Here is a 23,033-nt window from a genome sequence, read left to right as displayed (position 1 = left end):
GATGGCCCAGGAGGTCTCTTCCAACTCTAGGATTCTATGATTCTATTTGCTCTGCATAGATATCTTCTCTGGAAAGTGTGAGATGGGTTCATACTTGCTTCTTCTTTGGACCCTTCTCCCCCAAACTCCCTGCACTCCAGAGACATTTGGACTTTGACAAAACACCCACAAAGCAGTTGTGATCAGGGGAGCAGTCTTGGTCATAGAGCCAAATAGAACAAACTCCAGATACACCTTACCAGGTCACTATTGGGTGTATCTACACAGTAGAATCTGATGTGATTTGGCACCACTTTCACTGCCCTGGCTCAAGGCTATGGAAACATAGGGGTTATCTATGTAAATAAAAATGTAATGTTCGTTTGTGGGATTAACAGAACTCAAAAACCACTGAACGAATTGACACCAAATTTGGAACGCAAGATACCTAACAACCCAATGTATGTCCTTCACTCAAAAAAATTGATTTTGTCATTTGGGAGTTGTAGTTGCTGGGATTTATAGTTCACCTATAATCAAAGAGCATTCTGAACCCCACCAATGATCGAATTGGGCCAAACTTGGCACATACTTCTCCCATGACCAACGGAAAATACTGGAAGGGTTTGGAGGGGAGTGTCCTTTGGTTTTGGAGTTGTAGTTCACCTACATCCAGAGATCACTGTGGACTCAAACAATGATGGATCTGGACCAAACTCTACACGAATACTCAATATGCCCAAATTTGAACATTGGTGGAGTTTGGAAAAAATAGAATCTTGACATTTGGAAGTTGCAGTTGCTGGAATTTATAGTTCACCTACAATCACAGAGCATTCTGAACCCCACCAACGATAGAATTGGGCCAAACTTCCTCCATGTGTGCCACAGCAACGCGTGGCAGGGAACGGCTAGTAGTTTAATAAGTCTTTTCTGCCAAAGTCTGCTGGTGCCCTACTACCACTCTCACGATTCCATAACATAGGTCTATCATGTATGAGAACCAGTGCTGTGAAATGGTTGAAGTGATGGACAACTCCATCCTGAGAAGGTTCGGCTGGCAAATTCCAGAAGACCATAGTTCGAGTCTTCACTCAGCTATGGAAACCCACCAGAGAACCTTGGCTGAGCTACTTTCTGAACCATCGAAGGAGACAATGGCAAGGTGCGGCTGGCAAATTCCAGAAGACCATAGTTCGAGTCTTCACTCAGCTATGGAAACCCACCAGAGAACCTTGGCTGAGCTACTTTCTGAACCATCGAAGGAGACAATGGCAAGGTGCAGCTGGCAAATTCCAGAAGACCATAGTTCAAGTCTTCACTCAGCTATGGAAACCCACCAGAGAACCTTGGCTGAGCTACTTTCTGAACCATCGAAGGAGACAATGGCAAGGTGCGGCTGGCAAATTCCAGAAGACCATAGTTCAAGTCTTCACTCAGCTATGGAAACCCACCAGAGAACCTTGGCTGAGCTACTTTCTGAACCATCGAAGGAGACAATGGCAAGGTGCGGCTGGCAAATTCCAAAAGACCATAGTTCAAGTCTTCACTCAGCTATGGAAACCCACCAGAGAACCTTGGCTGAGCTACTTTCTGAACCATCAAAAGAGACAATGGCAAGGTGCATCTGGCAAATTCCAGAAGACCATAGTTCGAGTCTTCACTCAGCTATGGAAACCCACCAGAGAACCTTGGCTGAGCTACTCTCTGAACCATCGAAGGAGACAATGGCAAGCCACCACTGGATCTATCTCAAACTTTTTCAGCCATGGAGTCCTATTGACGCCAAAGTTTCCCATGGACTGCGGAGTACGCTTTGAGGAGTCCCAAAGGCTCCATGGAGCACACTTTGAGAACCACTGGTTTGTTGATTTAAAGGTCCATAAGGACAATATAAGGATATAGCAATGTAAGTAGACAATTGTTTTCCTCCAGATGTTCTTCAACTGGAACCCTCATGAGCCCTGACCAGTCACTGTGTCAGCTAGGACTAATGAAAGTTGCAGTCCAACAATATCTGGAGATACATCATTGTCTATCCTAAACTAAGTGATGGAGAACCTACAGTCCTCTGCAATGGATCTAATGAGAATTAGAATCCAGCTATTTTTGGAGGGACTCCCGTTCTTCGGCCTTGTTATGAGCATTTGGGTCAAATGAACTGAAATGGACCACAACTGTAGGCTATCTTTAGGTTGGCTAGGACATTCCTTCGTGGCCTTCAGCACAGATTATCTGCTGCTACCCGCCCCAGTCTCCACCTTGATAGATGAGATTGAAGTTGTCCTCCTTCTCTAGAAAAAGACCCGTGACAATGTTCTCCAAACATTCCTCCAGAACCTTCTCAAGAACATGGATTTTTTTTTCAAAAACAACACGAAACAACTTTCTCTGGAATTAAGTTTATTGTGACCTGCTGGTTCGAACCCCTTTCCCAGGCCCATTGGAGAAGCTGGGATTGCTTTTCCAGTCCTCTCAATCTTCCACAAAGGACTTATTTCTGGTGGTGGGCATGCCCATCATCCCCTTCCTGGTGAATGTGCTCATGAGTGGCAATGGTCAACTTGCAGATGAAGACCATGAATTCTCCAAAGGACAGTTGGTTGTCCTGGTCCTGGTCCAGCTGTTTGAACAATTCTTCAATGGCCTTGGGGTTCTTTTGCTCCTAGGGACACAATAATATTATTATTTAATTAAAAATATATCAAAGCTTAGATATTATGGGGTTTAGGGTTGCATCCAGACCCAAATAGGACCTCCTAGAGATTTCCAAGGATGAAGTATGGACACTCTTATGGGACAAATATAAATATAAATAACAACATGCAGTTAGAATTGTCTGATTTCCTGGGATGTGTAGTTTGGTGAGGGATTTCAAATCTTCTTCTGAAATGGTCAACTGTTTTAGAGTATGGGAGGGAACAAGAACTATCTGGCAGAGAATCTGACATACCCAACCAAACTAAAAATCCCAAGGTCCTATAGGATGGAACTATGGTAGTAAACATGACTGTGTGTATATGTGTGTGTGTGTACTTTAATACATGGGACATCAACGTGTGGAATGTTTTTGAAGAATACCTCAACCTCACCCCACAAAACCATCCCCAGATTCTGTAGTACCCAGAAATATATCTGTTTTCCTCTTCAGTCCTTCACAAAATTGTGACACAAATAATGCATTGGAAATACTTGAGTAAATTACAACTTTCAGGACCTGTTGTAGTGTTCAAGTGGTATCGAACTGCCATAACTGTAGATCTGAAACATGTTAAACCAAGGGGAATCGAATCTGGTTTTTGGGGTTAGAACTTCCATAAATCCCAAGCCAACACAATCAGTATTCAGATCTTATGGGACCTGCAGTCCACCTCATTTCGAACCAAGCTCTGGTATCACCCAAACTTTGCTTCCCACCCATCATTCGGTTCCTTCCCTCCCAAATCTATGTGTAGGTCAATAGATCTCAATAAGGAAGGGAATGGGATTCCTTCTGAAAAAAATGAGGTTATGCCCAATGCTCACCTTCAACCAGTTGGGGAACTGCTTGTGAACCAGCTGAGACATCTCCTTCTTGCTGAGCTTGTCAAAATGATCTTGACGCACGGAATATTGGTGGAAAATATTGACAACGGTCTCCATGCAACTTTCCATTTGAGTGGGAGACATCTTGACTTGGTGGTTGACCTACAAGAATGAGATTTATTTTAATGGGGGCTAGAGAGAGATTTATCAAAATATGGTCTTCTACAAGGCCAGCTTGGCCTTCCAACATGGCCACTGAAGACCAACGAGAACCTTCAGAACTCAAGGTGGAAGAAGACGAGTCCTTGAGGCCATCTTGGAAGTGTAATTCTTTCTCCGTTAGTTCTAGTTAAGGGATTATTGCCATTTTAATTGGTATTCTTTGAAGCACTCCATCAGGATGGGCAGAGGACAACCCCATGAATAGCTTCTGATCCCCCTCCCCACCAAGATTGGATGATGGTCTACAAAAGGAAGGGAAGGTTCTGTTGGCTAGGTTTTAAGAGAAGCTGAGAATTCCTAGTCTAAGAAAACCCAAACAATTCCATAAAGCAACAGTTGACTTGGAATTGTAGAACCTTGAAGTTGGAGGGACAATTTTGTCCAACCCCATTCTGTCATAGAAGAATCTCAGAGTGAAAAGGAGGATTCATCTACCTCAGTGGTTCCCAACCTTTGGTCCTCCAGTTGTCTTGGACTTCAACTCCCAGAAGTCCCATAGCTTCTGATACCCCTCCCTACCAAGATTGGATAGAGGTCTACAAAGGAAGGGAAGGGTCTGTTGGCTAGGTTTTAAGAGAAGATGAAAATTCCTAGTCTAAGAAAACCCAAACAATTCAATGAAGCAACAGTTGACTTGGAATCATAGAACCTTGGAGTTGGAGGGACAATCTTGTCCAACCTCATTCTGTCATAGAAGAATCTCAAGGTGAAAAGGAGGATTCATCTACCTCAGTGGTTCCCAACCTTTGGTCCTCCAGTTGTCTTGGACTTCAACTCCCAGAAGTCCCATAGCTTCTGAATACCCCTCCCCACCAAGATTGGATAGAGGTCTACAAAGGAAGGGAAGGGTCTGTTGGCTAGGTTTTAAGAGAAGCTGAAAATTTCTAGTCTAAGAAAACCCAAACAATTCCATAAATCAACAGTTGACTTGGAATTGTAGAACCTTGAAGTTGGAGGGACAATCTTGTCCAACCTCATTCTGTCATAGAAGAATCTCAAGGTGAAAAGGAGGATTCATCTACCTCAGTGGTTCCCAACCTTTGGTCCTCCAGTTGTCTTGGACTTCAACTCCCAGAAGTCCCGGTCTGCTTACCAGCTGTTAGGAATTGTGGGAGCTGAAGTCCAAAGCACTTGAAGGACCAAAGGTTGGGAACCACTGATCTACATAGTAGAATGAATGCAGTTGGACAACTTTTTAACTGCTGTGGGTCAATGCTATGGAATCAGGGAGTTGTTGTTTGGTAGGTCACCAGCACTCTTTAGCAAAACTACACTCTACTATTGAGCCAAGTCAAGTGGTGTCCAACGGCATTGGTCTTACAGAACTTCAGAACGTTCTGCTTCCAGATCCATTCTCTCAGTTGATCTTTAAGGTGCCTTATAGCACCTTAATTTTGGAGTTTTCTTAGACTAGGAAGTCTCATCTTCTCTCAAAACCTAGCCTACAGACCCTTCTCTTCCTTTGTAGACCCCTAACCAATCTTGTTGGGATGCATAGTGTCCCACAAGCAAAGAGAGCCACCAGAGTGTCTAGAACTTACCTGAATCAGCGATGAAGAGGAGAAGAGGAGCGGTTCAAGATGGTGTGAAGACCCCTAGGATGTCGTCCCTTCTTATATTCTTACCTCCCTCTTTGAAGACAGCCCTCCTCTCCAAGGTTGTGCAATTGTTCTCCCTTACCAAACCTGCTTGTCCATCCCAGTATCAGGCTCTTGCCCAAGGCGTGTGACCAGATTCTTCTCGAAATAGCAATCCTCTACAAAGGCCTACCCCCTTCCCTTGAGCAATTCTCCCCAAGACTTCTTTTTCAAACTCATAAAAAGGTTGCGAGGAACCAGCTGATAAAGGTAGGACGCAACATTCGCCGCAAGAAGTGGACAGTCTTGGGCAAGACCCTCACCGTGTTAAAGATCTTTATGGCAGACGAAGCTCTTGCTTCATCCCCTGCCTCTTCTCCCTCCCGGACCCCACATCCCGTTTGGATCAAACACCTGAGGCTTCAAAACCACCATGATGACCATCTGTAGCTCCAGGAAACGTATTCAAGGGGAGCTGTGATGGCCATACTCCAAAATCCACGAAAGTAGGTCTCCCTTTATTGGGCCAAACACCATTGTAACTGCCATGATATCCTGGCAGTTCTTGAGCTCCTGTCACACAACTCCCATAATTCCAATAGTGCGGTAGTTAAAGTAGGACCAAACTGCATTAATTCTGCAGTGAAGATGCACCAATAGAGGCAGTGACCACGAAGGCAATATTGAACTATCATAGTTAGCAGCTCCCAGCCAATGCTATTCTCTGGCACTAATGAATTGGCCCAGAACCCTTAATCTGATAATTCTGATGGCATCCAATCCCAATATATGGAGCCAAGATAGCAGCTACGAGTACATCTTTTGGACAAGAGGGCCCCAGTTATGCAAAGTGGTTTATCTGTACAGTTTTAAGAAACAAAGCATATCCTATACCAATGGTTCCCAACGTTTTTTTGGCCAGGGACCATTTCACCAGGGCCCACTTTGACCAGGGACCACTTGACCAGGGACCACCTGACCAGAGACCACTTGACCAGGGCCCGCTTTGACCAGGGACCACTTGAACAGGGACCACTTTGACTGGGGAACACTTAACCAGGAACCACTTCCCTAGGGACCATTTTGACCAGGGCCCACTTTGACCAGGGACCACTTGACAAGGGACCGCCTGACCAGAAACCACTTGACCAGGGCCCGCTTTGACCAGGGACCACTTGAACAAGGACCACTTTGACTGGGGAACACTTAACCAGGAACCACTTCCCCAGGGACCATTTTTATCAGGGACCACTTTGACCAGGGACCACTTGACCATTTAAAGAAAACAGATAGAAGAACCTTTGTTTCCAGAAAGGAGAACCCTTGTCTCCAGACAGAAAAATATTTAAAGAAAACAGATTGAAGAACCTTGGATTCCAGACAGAGGAAGCTTTGGAGAGAACAGAAAAAGAACCTTGGTTTCCAGACGGGAGAAGCCTTGTCTCCAGACAGAAGAATATTTAAAGAAAACAGATAGAAGAACCTTGGTTTCCAGCCAAAGGAAGCTTTGGAGAGAACAGAAAAAAGAACCTTGGTTTCCAGACAGGAGAAGCCTTGTCTCCAGACAAAAGAACATTTAAAGAAAACAGATAGAAGAACCTTTGTTTCCAGACAGGAGAAGCCTTGTCTCCAGACAGAAGAACATTTAGAGAAAATAGAGAGAAGAACCTTGGATTCCAGACAGAAGAACCTTTGGAGAGAACAGAAAAAGAACCTTGGTTTCCAGACAGGAGAAGCCTTGTCTCCAGACAGAGGAACATTTAAGAAAACAGATAGAAGAACCTTGGATTCCAGATAGAAGAACCTTTGGAGAGAACAGAAAAAAGAACCATGGTTTCCAGGCAGGAGAAGCCTTGTCTCCAGAAAGAAGAACATCTAAAGAAAACAGATAGAAGAACCTTGGTTTCCAGAGGAACCTTTGTCTCCAGACAGAAGAACATCTAAAGAAAATAGATAGAAGAACCTTGGTTTCCAGACAGAGGAACTTTTGTCTCCAGACAGAAGAACATTTAGAGAAAACAGATAGAAGAACCTTGATTTCCAGACAGGAGAACCCTTGTCTCGAGACAGAAGAACATTTAGAGAAAACAGATTGAAGAACCTTGGTTTCCAGACAGAGGAACCTTTGTTTCCAGACAAAAGAACATTTCGAGGAAACGGATTGAACCTTGGTTTCCAGACAGAGGAACCTTTGGAGAGAACAGAAAAAAGAACCTTGTTTCCAGACAGGAGAACCCTTGTCTCCAGACAGAAGAACATTTAGAGAAAACAGATAGAAGAACCAAGATACTAGGCATGTGCAATCCATGGTTCTAAATGGTTCTAAACTACTTACAACACTAGGTGGTGCTGGTTTGCTTCTAAAGTGTTTCGAAAGTTCTGATGGTGAAAATTTCAGAACTCTAACAAAAACTTTCAAAAGTTCTATAAATGGCAATTCCTAATTGGTTCTGTCATTTAAAAAAATCGCCATTTAGGAAATAATAATGAAATTTTGAAAGTTTTGATAGAGCTCTGAAATTTTCACCAACAGAACTTTCAAGACACTTTCGAAGCAAAGCACCAGCTTTAGAGACACGGACCACAGATTGGGAACCTTTGTCCTATGCGGTGGAATCAAATGAAGAAACCCTCAGAGAAGGTGCAAGTTAATATATTTTTATTTTCTTTTTTTTAATTTGCTGCTTCAATCATTCCATTCCAGGTATTCTAGGAAGGTGTATACATCCGTATTTCGGAAGGCTGGTTTGATTTGATTTATTTTGCCCAAACCGTTGAGCCTGGCCTTTCAGTGGCAATGAGGATGGCCGTGGGGTCCACCCTCGTGCTGGACGAGCTTCTCATGGCAGAGCAACAAGAATTCCGACAGAAGTTTTGTGCATTCCACGAAATCAATCTTCCCATCTTTGTTTGCATCCACCTTGGCAAAGAATTGGTTCAGAGCCTTGGGATCACGAACTTGCTGCAAAGAGAAAGAGGGGAGAGCTTTAATTCAAAAGCATACATGAGGGAACGCAACAAAATTCCAACTGCCAGTTTATTTCCCTCATAGTGTAGCTAATTGCCTCGCAAACTAAGTTGGAAGGATTTAATTCAAAAGCATACATTAGGGAATGCAACAAAATTCCAACTGCCAGTTTATTTCCCTCATACTGTAGCTAATTCCCTCACAAACAAAGTTGGAAGGATTTAATTCAAAAGCATACATTAGGGAACACAACAAAATTCCAACTGCCAGTTTATTTCCCTCATACTGTAGCTAATTGCCTCACGAGCAAAGTTGGAAGGCTTTAATTCAAAAGCATGCATTAGAGAACGCAACAAAATTCCAACTGCCAGTTTCTTTCCCTCATACCGGCCCCTCCATTGCTTCAGTTTCCATGGCAACCTTCACGCTTGTTTTGCTTCACACAAAACCAGGAAATAAGGTCATGACACTCCCTTCCTTCCTTTTCTTTTTTTCATCCTTCCTTTCTTTTGCTCTTTCTTTCCTTCGATTCCCTCACACTTTTCCTTTTCTCTTCCTCCCTTTCCTCCCTTTTCCTTCTCTTTTCATTTATTTTCCTTTCTTTTTCTTTCTTTCTTTTCTTCCGCTCTTCATTCTCCCTTCTCCAGCTCTAAAAGCTGCTCCTAAACTGTTTGGGACCCGCCTACCTTCATGACCGGAAGGGGAGCGTGCTCGCTCCATCCATGTTCAACATCTACACCAATGACCAGCCACTGCCAGAAGGGACAGAGAGTTTCATCTATGCTGATGATCGCACCATCACCGCTCAAGCAGGGAGCTTTGAGATGGTTGGACAGAAGCTTTCCGAAGCTCTAGGTGCTCTTACTGCCTATTACAGGGAAAACCAGCTGATCCCTAATCCATCTAAAACACAGACATGTGCCTTTCATCTCAAGAACAGACAAGCATCCCGAGCTCTGAAGATCACCTGGGAAGGAATCCCACTGGAGCATTGCAGCACACCCAAATACCTGGGAGTCACTCTGGACCGTGCTCTGACCTACAAGAAGCACTGCCTGAACATCAAGCAAAAAGTGGGCACTAGAAACAATATCATACGAAAGCTGACTGGCACAACCTGGGGATCACAACCAGATACAGTGAAGACATCTGCCCTTGTGCTATGCTACTCTGCTGCTGAGTATGCATGCCCAGTGTGGAACACATCTCAGTGGATGTGGCTCTGAATGAGACATGCCGCATTCTCACGGGGTGCCTGCGCCCTACACCACTGGAGAAATTACACTGCTTATCTGGTATTGCACCACCAGACATCCGCCGGGAAGGAGCAGCCAATAGTGAAAGGACCAAGGCAGAGACATCCCCAGCTCATCCCCTGTTTGGGTATCAGCCAGCACGTCAACGACTTACATCCAGACATAGTTTTCTAAGATCTACAGAGACACTCGCTGGAACACCTCAGCAAGCGAGAGTCCAAAAGTGGCAGGCTCAAACCCAGAACCTCAATCTATGGGTGATACCAGATGACATACTCCCCCCTGGGCACACAGAGGACTGGGCGACTTGGAAGGCACTGAACAGAATGCGCTCTGGCACCACGAGATGCAGAGCCAACCTCAAGAAATGGGGCCACAAAGTGGAATCCTTGACATGCGAGTGCGGAGAAGAGCAAACCACTGACCACCTGCTGCAATGCACCCTGAGCCCTGCCACATGCACAAGGGAGGACCTCCTTGCGGCAACACCAGAGGCACTCCAAGTGACCAGATACTGGTCAAAGGACATTTAATCAACTACCAAACTCACACATTTTGTATTTTGTCTGTTTGTTTGCTTTGTTCTGTTGGAAATGTAATATAATTGACTGGCTGCCCTGACACGAGAAATAAATGACCGGAATTCCTAGGAAAGGGGAACTTTGAAAAGTGGGGAATAAGGGATAGAAGATAGGTGCCAGTTTAAGTTTGGGAAACATCACCTTGAGGAAACAAGGCATCTGCTGTTCGATCAGGTTCTTAAATTCAGTCTTATTCAGAGTGTCTGTTTCCGTATCCTTGGATTGCCGAGCAAACTCCTGGAAGATGTCAATGTAGTCATCGGCACACTGCTCCAGCTTAGTCCTAGACATCTTGAATAGCTTCAGGGAGCAACCTAGAACGAATAAGGAGAAAATGGGGACAATCTGTCAATTCCTCTTTCTATCCGCATTCTTTAAAGAAAAATAATCTATATATATAAAAAATGCTCTGTGCATAACGAGTACCTTAAAAACAAAAAAACTACGGGGCCAAATGACACCAAATTTGGCAACAAAACTTACAATCCAAGGAGTGACCATCACTAAAAAAAAAAACTCAGCACATAGAAGATGGCTTTGAAAGGCAGCAGATCACAGGAGCTGTCTTCATAGACCTGTCAGCGGCTTATGATACCGTCAACCACTGCCTCCTCCTGAGGAAAATGTATAATATCACACAGGACAACCACCTCACCCGCCTCATAGGAAACCTGCTACAAAACAGGAGCTTTTTTGTTGAGTTCCAGGGCCAGAGAAGCAGATGGCGGAAACAGAAGGACGGCCTGCCTCAGGGGAGCAGGCTCGCTCCATCCATGTTCAACATCTACACAAACGACCAGCCACTGCCAGAAGGGACAGAGAGCTTCATCTATGCTGATGATCGTGCCATCACCACTCAAGGAAATCAGCTACAGAACAGGAGCTTTTTTGTTGAGTTCCCGGGCCAGAGAAGCAGATGGCGGAAACAGAAGAACGGCCTGCCTCAGGGGAGCGTGCTTGCTCCATCCATGTTCAACATCTACACAAACGACCAGCCACTGCCAGAAGGGACAGAGAGCTTCATCTATGCTGATGATCGTGCCATCACCACTCAAGGAAATCAGCTACAGAACAGGAGCTTTTTTGTTGAGTTCCCGGGCCAGAGAAGCAGATGGCGGAAACAGAAGAACGGCCTGCCTCAGGGGAGCGTGCTTGCTCCATCCATGTTCAACATCTACACAAACGACCAGCCACTGCCAGAAGGGACAGAGAGCTTCATCTATGCTGATGATCGTGCCATCACCACTCAAGGAAATCAGCTACAGAACAGGAGCTTTTTTGTTGAGTTCCCGGGCCAGAGAAGCAGATGGCGGAAACAGAAGAACGGCCTGCCTCAGGGGAGCGTGCTTGCTCCATCCATGTTCAACATCTACACAAACGACCAGCCACTGCCAGAAGGGACAGAGAGCTTCATCTATGCTGATGATCGTGCCATCACCACTCAAGGAAATCAGCTACAGAACAGGAGCTTTTTTGTTGAGTTCCCGGGCCAGAGAAGCAGATGGCGGAAACAGAAGAACGGCCTGCCTCAGGGGAGCGTGCTCACTCCATCCATGTTCAACATCTACACTCTGTCCCTTCACTGCCAGAAGGGACAGAGAGCTTCATCTATGCTGATGATCGCGCCATCACCGCTCAAGCAGGGAGCTTTGAGGTGGTAGTATTATTGATGATGTTTTTGATGGCGATGTTTTTGGTTAATGCTAGATCGATTATTTTAGAGTGTGTCTTGAATTTGAACTTGTTTCTATGTTGTACACCACTGTGAGTCGCCCCCGGGCTGAGAACAGCGGTATATAAGCAAAGTAAATAAATAATAGAACAGAAGCTCTCCGAAGCTCTAGGTGCCCTTACTGCCTATTACAGGGAAAACCAACTGATCCCTAATCCATCCAAAACACAGACATGTGCCTTTCACCTTAAGAACAGACAAGCATCCCGAGCTCTGAGGATTACCTGGGAAGCAGGGGCGGCTCAACCCATTACGCAAAGTAAGCATTTGCAGTATAGTTGATTTTGCCCAGGGGCACTCTTGAGCGCTCTTGGGGGAAAATAGACCTTGACATATGCGAGTTGTAGTTACTGGGATGTATAGTTCACCTACAATCAAAGTGCATTCTGAACTCCACCAATGATGGAATTGAACCAAATATGGCACCCAGAACTCCCACGATGAACAGAAAATATATATCAGTGATTGGTGGGGGGGGGGGGGGTGCCAAAATACTGTTTGCTTACCATTGAAAATTACCTAGGGCCGCCTCTGCTGGGAAGAAATCCCTCTGGAGCATTGCAGCGCACCCAAATACCTGGGAGTCACTCTGGACAGTACTCTGACCTACAAGAAGCACTGCCTGAATATCAAGCAAAATGTGGGCACTAGAAACAATATCATACGAAAGCTGACTGGCACAACCTGGGGATCACAACCAGACACAGTGAAGACATCCGCCCTTGCGCTATGCTACTCTGCTGCTGAGTACGCATACCCAGAGGTTTGGGGAGGATTGACCATGATTTATAGGAGCGGAAGATGGAATTATTCAGGTTGTCAATCAACCTTATCTGGAAAGGTGGTGAACGATCTCCCCTGCGGATTTTGGGGTTGAGGCAGACTTATAGGGGAAGACACAGCCCATCTGGACCTAAGCTGTATAGGACATCATCAGCAATAACTAGAATTATAATCGAGTCTGAAAACACACACATAGGTCATGATGCAAGGAACTGGTACAACCGTCATAACTGGCCCTAGTTTTAGAAGAAAGAAGAACTGTAACACCACCATCTTGGGCACACTTTATCCACGGTGCCATTCAGAAAAGATTCTGCTGCATGGTGGTCTTGGTTTATAGCCAAATGACCAAGGAAGAGCGCATAAAGAAACCAGATATCCTATTTGTTGGAAGCAAACATCTAATAGGGCTAATGGTTTCATTAGTGATATCCTTCCTTGGCCATTTGACCCTAACCAAGGCCACCATGCTATAGGGATTTCTTCTATAATGGAGGGCAATTATAAGGGTTATAGCAATTCCTTCCTTTGTGGACTACAGGTCTGTTTCCAGACAGAAGAATAACCTTTGGAGAAAAGAGGTAGAAGAACCTTGGTTTCCAGAGAGAGGAACCTTTGGAGAAAAGAGATAGAAGAACCTTGGTCTCCAGACTGAAGATCCTTTGAAGAAAAGGGATAGAAGAACCTTGGTCTTCAGATAGAAGAACCTTTGGAGGAAACAAACAGAAGAACTTTGGTTTCCAGACAGAAGAACCTTTAGAGAAAAGGAATAGAAGAACCTTGGTCTCCAGACAGAAGAACCTTTGGAAGAAACAAACAGAAGAACTTTGGTTTCCAGACAGAAGAACCTTTAGAGAAAAGAGATAGAAGAACCTTGGTCTCCAGACAGAAGAACCTTTGAAGAAAATGGATAGAAGAACCTTGGTCTTCAGATAGAAGAACCTTTGGAGGAAACAAACAGAAGAACTTTGGTTTCCAGACAGAAGAACCTTTAGAGAAAAGGGATAGAAGAACCTTAATCTCCAGACAGAAGAACCTTTGGGGGGGGATAGAAGAACCTTGGTCTTCAGATAGAAGAACCTTTGGAGGAAATAGACAGAAGAACATTTGTCTGCACACAGAAGAAACTTTGGAAGAAAGAAACAGAAGAACCTTGGTTTCCAGACAGAAGAACCTTTGGAGGAAACAGATAGAATAACATTTGTCTGTAGACAGAAGAACTTTTGGAAGAAACAAACAAAAGAACCTTAGTTTCCAGACAGTAGAACCATTGGAGAAAAGATACAGAAAAATCTTGGATTCCAAATACAAGAACCTTTGGAGAAAAGAAATAGAAGAACCTTTGGAAGAAACAGACAGAAGAACGTTGGTTTCCAGACAGTAGAACCTCTGGAGAAAACATATAGAAGAACCTTGGTTTCCAGACAGAAGAAATTTTGGAGGAAACAGAAGAAGAACTTTGGTCTCCAAACAGAAGAACCTTTGGAAGAAACAGACAGAAGAACCTTAGTTTCCAGACAGTAGAAACTTTGGAGAAAACAGAAGAAGAACGTTTGTCTCCAGACAGAAGAAGCTTTGGGGAAAACAAATAGAAGAACCTTGGTTTCCAGACAGAAGAAATTTTTGAAAGAAACAGAAGAACTTTTGTCTCCAGACAGGAGAACCTTTGGAAGAAACTGACAGAAGAACCTTGGTTTCCAAACAGTAGAACCTTTGGAGAAAACATATAGAAGAACCTTGGTTTCCAGACAGAAGAAATTTTGAAAGAAACAGAAGAACTTTTGTCTCCAGACAGGAGAACCTTTGGAAGAAACAGACAGAAGAACCTTGGTTTCCAAACAGTAGAACCTTTGGAGAAAACAGATTTAAGAACCTTGGTTTCCAGAAGAGTAGAACCTTTGGAGAAAAAATATAGAAGAACCTTAGTTTCTAGACAGAAGAAATTTTGGAGGAAACAGAAGAAGGACTTTTGTCTCCAGACAGGAGAACTTTGGAAGAAACAGACAGAAGAACCTTGGTTTCCAGACAGAAGAACCTTTGAAGAAAAGGGATAGAAGAACCTTGACCTCCAGATAGAAGAACCTTTGGAGAAAAGAGATAGAAGAACCTTGGCCTCTAGATAGAAGAACGTTTGGAGAAAAGGGATACAAGAACCTTGGCCTCCAGATAGAAGAACCTTTGGAGAAAACAGATAGAAGAGCTTTTGTCTCCAGACAGGAGAACCTTTGGAAGAAACAGACAGCAGAACCTTGGTTTCCAGACAGTAGAACCTTTAGAGAAAACAGATAGAAGAACCTTGGATTCCAAATAGAAGAACCTTTGGAGAAAACATATAGAAGAACCTTGGTTTCCAGACAGAAGAAATTTTGGAGGAAACAGAAGAAGGACTTTTGTCTCCAGACAGGAGAACTTTGGAAGAAACAGACAGAAGAACCTTGGTTTCCAAACAGTAGAACCTTTGGAGAAAACACATAGAACAACCTTGGTTTTCATAGAGAAGAAATTTTGGAGAAAACAGAAGAACCTTTGTCACCAGACAGAAGAAGCTTTGGAGGAAACAAATAGAAGAACCTTGGTTTCCAGAGAGAAGAACATTTGTCTCCAGACAACAGAACCTTTAGAGAAAACATATAGAAGAACCTTGACTTCCAAGCAGAAGAAACTTTGGAGAAAACGGACAGAAGAACTTATGGAGGAAACAAAAGCGGGAGGACATACAGAAGACAGGGAGAAGGATGTCTTCTAATTGAAACTTACCAAGCTCAGGATCCAAGCAGATCAATGAAGGATGAATGGGATGGAGATGTCAAAGAAGGCTCGTCTTATTTATAGCCCAATGTCCTCCTTTTCTTGGCTCTACCATATCCACCCCACCCAGTCCTTCTTTGTTTAGACCCTTCTTTTGGGCGTTGGGCTTCGCTTTGTTGCCAAGATTATGCTTGCCGGGGAAATAAAGGACCAAGATACCCCTCCCACCCAAATCCCGTGACATTGTCTAAGTAATTGGTGTATCTAAGATCTGTCCAACCTGCCACTTATTCTGATTTCTCGGCATCAGTGCCAAATGTCACAACAAACCAAGGAGTGGATGGGATTATGGATGCCAATTTGTTAAGGATTGACTTGTCTCCCTGATCTGGGTGGGACAGCAAAAGAGGACAATGCGCTGAAGGCAAGGCTCTGCCACTGCAGTGAGTGGCAAGGGATTACCGCTGCCATCGGATTAGTCGCAATTTCGGCAGCATTTGATGGGTTGTGTAATAGCTTAATTGGTTGGTGTCTACTAGCCCTGTTTGGGTTTCAGCTTCGGGGGGACCATCTACATTGACCATTGAATGCAGTTCCCAACTTTTTTTTGAATAGGGACCACTTGACCAAGGAACACTTGGCCAGTGACCATTTGACCACAGACCACTTTGACCAGGGATCACTTTGACCAGGGAGCACTTGAATAGGGACCACTTTGAAAAGGGACCACTTGAACAGGGACCACTTTGACCAGGGATCACTTGACCAGGAACCACTTCAACAGGGACAACTTGAACAGGGACTACTTTGACCAGGGATCACTTTGACTAGGGACCACTTTGACCAGGGACTACTTTGACCAGGGATCACTTTGACTAGGGACCATTTTGACCAGGCACCACTTTGATCAGGGACCACTTTGACCAGGGATCACTTTGACCAGGGACCACTAAACCAGAGACCACTTTGACCAGGGACCACTTTGACCAGGGATCACCTGACCAGGGACCACCAGAACAGGGACAACTTTGATTAGGGACCATCTTGACCAGGGATCACTTTGACCAGGGACCACTTGAACAGGGACCACTTGACCAGGGACAACTTTGACCAGGGACCACTTTGACCAGGGACTACTTTGACCAAGGACCACTTTGACCAGGGACCACTTTGACCAGGGATCACATTGAACAGGGACCACTTGAACAGGGACCACTTTACCAGGGACCACTTTGACCAGGAACCAGTTTAACCAGGCACCACTTTGAAAAAGGACCACTTGAACAGGGACCACTTTGACCAGGAATCACTTTGACCAGGGACCACTGGAACAGGGACCACATTGATTAGGGACCACTTTGACCAAGGATCACTTTGACCAGGGATCACTTTGACCAGGGACCACTTTGACCAGGGATCACTTTGACCAGGGAGCACCAGAACAGGGACCACATTGATTAGGGACCACTTTGACCAGGGATCACTTTGACCAGGGACCACTTGAATAGGGACCACTTTGACCAGGGGCCACTTTGACCCGAGACCACATGTAACAGTGCATCAGTGATCCAACGCATGCCACAAATGCGTGTTGCTACGTGCTTTAAACGAAGAGAACCAAAGTCAGGAAACATTCTGAAATGTAGCCCTTCGTGTGGTGGGAGTGCCCTGCCATTAGTCTTAATTTTGACAGTGTTTGGTGGGTTGTGTAATGCTTGTTTGGATAAGGTCCTTGGGAAAAAATATGGGAAACTTTGAGTTTCCGCCTCAAGGGGCCCATCTACACTGACGTTGGGCTTTGAACCTAGATGACCGAAGTCAGGAAATACTCCAGAATAAAGCCCTTTGTGTCAATGTTTGATGGGTCTTAAACCAATGTAACCAATGTCTTCAAAATAGAGCCTTTCATGCCAATGCTTTAAGAACTTTAAACTAAGATAACCAAAGTTGGGAGATATTCCAAAACATAGTCCTTTACAGGAAGCTCACGATAGGGAGAATTTCCACCAGGGATCACTTTGACCAGGGACCACTTTGACCAGGGACCACTTTGACCAGGGACCACTTTGACCAGGGACCACTTTGACCAGGGACCACTTGAACAGGGACTACTTGACCAGGGATCACTTGACCAGGGACAACTTTGACCAGGGACCACTTTGACCAGGGATTACTGTGACCAGGGACCACTTTGACCAGGGATCACATTGAACAGGGACCACTTGAACAGGGACCACTTTGACCAGGAACCAGTTTAACCAGGCACCACTTTGAAAAATGACCACTTGAACAGGGACCACTTTGACCAGGAATCACTTTGACCAGGGACCACTGGAACAGGGACCACTTTGACCAGGGACCACGTTGACCAGGGACCACTTGACCAGGGACCACTTTGACCAGGGACCACTTTGACCAGGGACCACTTGACCAGGGACCACGTGACCAGGGACCATTTTGACCAGGGACCACTTGACCAGGGACCACTTTGACCAGGGACCACTTTGACCAGGGACCACTTGACCAGGGACCACTTTGACCAGGGACCACTTTGACCAGGGACCACTTGACCAGGGACCACTTTGACCAGGGACCACTTTGACCAGGGACCACTTGACCAGGGACCACTTTGACCAGGGACCACTTTGACCAGGGACCACTTTGACCAGGGACCACTTGACCAGGGACCACTTTGACCAGGGACCACGTGACCAGAGACCATTTTGGCCAGGGACCACTTTGACCAGGGAGCACTTTGATCAGGGATCACTTGACCAGGGACAACTTTGACCAGGGACCACATTGAAAAGGGACCGCTTGAACAAGAAGCTCAGCAATAGGGAGTATGTCTACCACAATTTGGATCAATCCAGACCCCAGAGAAAGCTTTTTGGAACAGCGAGTACTTACTTACTTACTTACTTACTTAGACAACCCCTCATTGGCCAAGTATGATGGCCTTCCAAGTGTAGTGTCTTGGTGGTGGGTCCCTAGGTGATGTGGAACCCTATCCTTGATCTACATGTTCTTCCACAATGAGGGCATCAGTTTCCAGATGGAAGGCGGTCACGATCAGGGTTTGTTTGACACGCCTTCCTCTTGGCACATTTCTCCCTTTCACCCTCCATTCATGCCCCTTCAACAACATTGCTAGTCAAAGCTGACCTCCAGTTTATAAACCAGCATCTCGGTCTCCCTATGGTTGTCCCAGTCCTCAAACACTTTCTGCTTCATTCGGAAAAATGCTGCACTCACAGAGCTCAGGTGGTGTTGTATTTCAGTGTCAATGTTGCCTTTTGTGGAGAGGTGGCTGCCAAGGGAGCACCAGCCAATCACTCTGCAATGCCGGAAATACAGCTCAACGGTGTAGCATTAGAAAATATTGACCCTTTACAATCCCTTGGCAGCCACATCTCCACAAAAGTGAACGTTGAACCAATTAAGGGCCTGACCGCAAACCCCGGACATGGCAAGACGGTGAATCATTAGATCGTAGTCGACGGTGTCAAACGCTGCGGTAAGGTTGAGAAGTACCAGTAGTGCGGATCCATCGTTGTCAGACTGGCGATAGATATTGCTCTATCTGTTGTCTGTCTTATATAATTGGCATTGAATGTTTGCCATATATGTGTTCCGTTATCCACCCCGAGTCCCCTTCGGGGTGAGAAGGGTGAAATTATGGATTTATCAAAAACAAGTCATGCCAGACTAATCTGATCTCTTTCTTCGATAGAGCTACAAGCTGGGTAGATGCGGGGAATGATGCCGTGGATGGAGCGTGTCTGGATTTCAGGAAGGCCTTCTTGGACAAGGTCCCCCATGACCTTCTGGCAAGGAAACTAGTCCAATGTGGGCTAGGCAAAACTACGGTGAGGTGGATCTGTAATTGGTTAAGTGGACGAACACAGAGAGTGCTCACTAATGCTTCCTCTTCATCTTGGAAAGAAGTGACGAGTGGAGTGCCGCAGGGTTCCCCCCTGGGCCCGGTCCTGTTCAGGATCTTTATTAATGACTCAGATGAAGGGTTAGAAGGCAGGATCATCAAGTTTGCAGACGACACCAAATTGGGAGGGATAGCCAATAGTCCAGAGGACAGGAGCAGGATTCAAAGGGATCTTGACAGATTAGAGAGATGAAGGGCCAAAACTAACAAAATGAAGTTCAACAGTGACAAATGCAAGATACTCCACTTTGGCAGAAAAAATGAAATGCAAAGATACAGAATGGGGGACGCCTGGCTCGAGAGCAGTACGTGTGAAAACGATCTTGGAGTCCTCGTGGACAGGAAGTTAAACATGAGCCAGGAATGTGATGTGGTGGCAAAAAAAGCCAATGGGATTTTGGCCTGCATGAAGAGGAGCCTAGTGTCTAGATCTAAGGAAGTAATGCTACCCCTCTATTCTGCTTTGGTTAGACCACACCTGGAATCACATTGTGTCCAATTCTGGGCACCACAATTCAAGAGAGATATTGACAAGCTGGAATGTGTCCAGAGGAGGGCGACTCAAATGTTCAAGGGTCTGGAGAACAAGCCCTATGAGGAGCGGCTTAGGGAACTGGGCATGTTTAGCCTGAAGAAGAGAAGGCTGAGAGGAGATATGATAAGAGCCATGTATAAATATGTGAGAGGAAGCCACAGGGAGGAGGAGGGAGCAAGCTTGTTTTCTACTTCCTTGGAGACTGGGACGCAATGGAGCAATGGCTTCAAACTACAAGAGAGGAGATTCCATCTGAACATGAGGAAGAACTTCCTGACTGTGAGAGCCGTTCAGCAGTGGAACTCTCTGCCCCAGAGTGTGGTGGAGGCTCCTTCTTTGGAAGCTTTTAAGCAGAGGCTGGATGGCCATTTGTCAGGGGTGATTTGAATGCAACATTCCTGCTTCTTGGCAGAACGGGGTTGGACTGGATGGCCCATGAGGTCTCTTCCAACTCTAGGATTCTAGGATTCTATGATTCTATGAAATATAAATACTGTAACTAAGTAAGTAAGTAATCCCAGTTTTAATGAAATCCTCTATGACAGTGGTTCTCAACCTGGGGGTTGCGACCCCCAGGGGGGTCTCCTGGCCATTTTGAAGGGGTCGTGAGGCCACCTCCGTTGGCCCTGCCCCAAGGGCACGGGCCAGGTGAGAGCTCCTTCACGCAAGACCTGACTTTGCGCAAAGGCCCCTCGCCCGCCTTGCCCTTTCGCCATCATCGGGACCCCTGAGCAGGGGGTCCCAACAAGGGGGGTGTCAGACGGGTCACCAAAGACCATCTGTTGACCATGGGGCTTCTGTTTGGTAAGATTTATTTCTTTTATATATTTATTATTCGAACTTCTATGCCGCCACTCCCCTGGGGCTCGGAGTGGCTTACAAGAACAGGCTAAAATCTAACACAATTTAAAAACAATTTAAAACAATTTAAAAACAGCAATATCAGAGATCAAAGGCCCGTTGAAACAGATCTGTCTGACATGCCCTGCGGAAAGCTGATAAGTCCCGCAAGGCACGGACTTCGGGTGGCAGAGTATTCCAGAGTGATGGTGCCACTGCTGTGAAGGCTCTGCGTCTGGTTGCTGTTAGACGCAAGGTCTTGACACTGGGGACTTCCAATAGATCTTGGTCCTCAGAACGGAGGGATCTCTGGGGTTGGGAGGGGGTGAGGCGGTCCCTCAGGTACATCGGCCCCAGACCATGCCAGGCCTTCAAGGTGAGTCCCATCCCTTTGAAAGTGATCCGGTGCTCAATTGGTAACCAATGCAGCTGTAGTAAGATTGGGGTGATGTGGCATCTCATCGGAATTCCCGCAAGAAGCCAAGCAGCTGCATTTTGTACCAACTTGAGCTTCAGGATCACCGACAGAGGAAGGCCAATGGAGAGGGTGTTACAGTAGTCCAGTCTTGAGATGACCGTGGCCTGGATCACCGTAGCTAGGTCGTCCCTGGACAGGGAGGGGGCCAGCCGTCTAGCCTGCCACAGGTGAAAGAAGGCGGTTCTGCTCACGGCGGAGAGAGACCTGGGCCTCCATCGTCAGCAGAGGGTCCAAAAGGACTCCCAGACTCTTGACCAACAATGATGGGCATAGCGCCTCGCCATCCAGGGTGGGCAGATGGATATCCCCACTGCCTGGTTGGCCCAGCCATAGGATCTCCATCTTTGCTGGATTCACCCTCAACCTGCTGGCACGCAGCCATCCAGTCACGGCCTCAAGGCACTGATGGAAACAATCGGGTACAGAGTCTGGTTGGCCTTCCATCTTCAGCACCAGCTGAGTGTCATCAGCGTACTGGTAACACTCAAGCCCAAAACCTCGAACCAGCTGAGCAAGTGGTCGCATATAGATGTTGAACAACAGAGGGGAGAGAATGGCCCCCTGAGGAGGAAACCCACAAGAGAGAGAGGGGGGACCTCTCAGAGACCAGGCCTCCCCTCTCCACTCGCTGTCCACGGTTGTGAAGAAAGGAAGGGAGCCAGTTTAAAGCTGTCACCCTGATTCCAGCAACAGCAAGGCGGTGGGTCACAAGATTGTAATCGACTTGTGTCCAATGCTGCTGTGAGATCCAATAACACAAGCAGCACTGACCTGCCCTGGTCAAGCTGTCATCAAAGGTGATCCGTGATGGAGACCAGCACAGTCTCTGTCTGTTTGAGTCCACAGTGCTCTCTGGATGTAGGTGAACTACAACTCCAAAACTCAATATTCATCAAATCCTTCCAGTATTTTCTATTAGTAATGGGAGTTCTGTATGCCAAGTTTAGTTCAATTTCATCATTAGGGGAATCCACAATGCTCTTTGATTGTAGGTGAACTATAAATCCCATCAACTACAACTCCCAAATGACAAAATCCTCCCCCCCCCCCCCCCCAAAATCCCACCAGAATTCAAATTTGGGCCTATCGGGCATTTCTGCCAAATTTGGTTCAATGAATGAAAATACAACCTGCATATCAGATATTGACATTGTGATTCATAACAGGAGTAATGAAAATAATTTTATGGTTGGGGGTCACCACAACACGAGGAACTGTATTAAGGGGTCACCACATTAGGAAGGTTGAGAACCACTGCTCTATGAAGTGGTTCATGGTCTTAGAAAACTGCGAAAAAGTCTGGACTAAATCCCAGAGTGGGTCCATCGCCCACAATAACCTCTATGGCATCCAACCCGACAAGGAAGCCACCTCCGCAAAATCTGACACGGATGAACTCTTTGCGTTGTTTGTTTGTTTGTTTTTCTAATGACAGTCGGGACCATCAATAACCAGGTGAGGCTTAAGCTCTTGACATCTTTCGAAATCCAAAGGTCTTTGGAAACCAAACGGAAACCATCTCCTTCCTCCATTGGATGTGCCCGAACTTGCATTCCAAGCACATCTGTGCCGCTGGGACTGGATTCTCCACGCTTCCTGTGAGCGCCGTAGCTCGTTGTCCAACACGTCCTGGCATTGTCAATTGTTCTCAGCATTATGGCCAAGACTTGCACTTGAATATTTCCTGTCTTCTCCCACCTTGTGTCCGTCAAATGGCCCAAAGGGTCCCTGATATTGTCTCGGCACCCCCTCCAACTGCTTCGATTCGACAAGTCCCGTTTAAGCTTTCGTCTTCCCATTTTGGGACAGATTGAATATAATAATGTATACTTAACTAGCTGTACCCACCACTCGTTGCTGGGGCCA

General features: G+C 45.9%; 2 protein-coding genes across 2 annotated transcripts; both read right to left on the bottom strand.

Annotated features, from left to right (window-relative positions):
- Positions 1-2,374: 2,374 nt before the first annotated feature.
- On the bottom strand, positions 2,375-5,437 carry LOC132764501 (protein S100-A12-like). Its single transcript, XM_060758530.2, has 3 exons — positions 5,268-5,437; positions 3,505-3,666; positions 2,375-2,644 (listed from the first exon to the last, which is right to left on the bottom strand). The coding sequence occupies exons 2-3, from the start codon at positions 3,646-3,648 to the stop codon at positions 2,474-2,476; spliced, it is 315 nt and encodes a 104-aa protein (XP_060614513.2). The 5' UTR covers positions 3,649-3,666; positions 5,268-5,437; the 3' UTR covers positions 2,375-2,473.
- A 2,508-nt stretch (positions 5,438-7,945) lies between these two features.
- On the bottom strand, positions 7,946-15,517 carry LOC132764502 (protein S100-A9-like). Its single transcript, XM_060758531.2, has 3 exons — positions 15,381-15,517; positions 10,250-10,422; positions 7,946-8,265 (listed from the first exon to the last, which is right to left on the bottom strand). The coding sequence occupies exons 2-3, from the start codon at positions 10,397-10,399 to the stop codon at positions 8,092-8,094; spliced, it is 324 nt and encodes a 107-aa protein (XP_060614514.2). The 5' UTR covers positions 10,400-10,422; positions 15,381-15,517; the 3' UTR covers positions 7,946-8,091.
- Positions 15,518-23,033: the final 7,516 nt, after the last annotated feature.

The sequence above is a fragment of the Anolis sagrei genome, chromosome 12 (genome assembly GCF_037176765.1).
Source record: "Anolis sagrei isolate rAnoSag1 chromosome 12, rAnoSag1.mat, whole genome shotgun sequence".
NCBI lineage: Eukaryota > Metazoa > Chordata > Lepidosauria > Squamata > Dactyloidae > Anolis > Anolis sagrei.
This window is presented reverse-complemented; position numbering and strand designations above follow the sequence as displayed.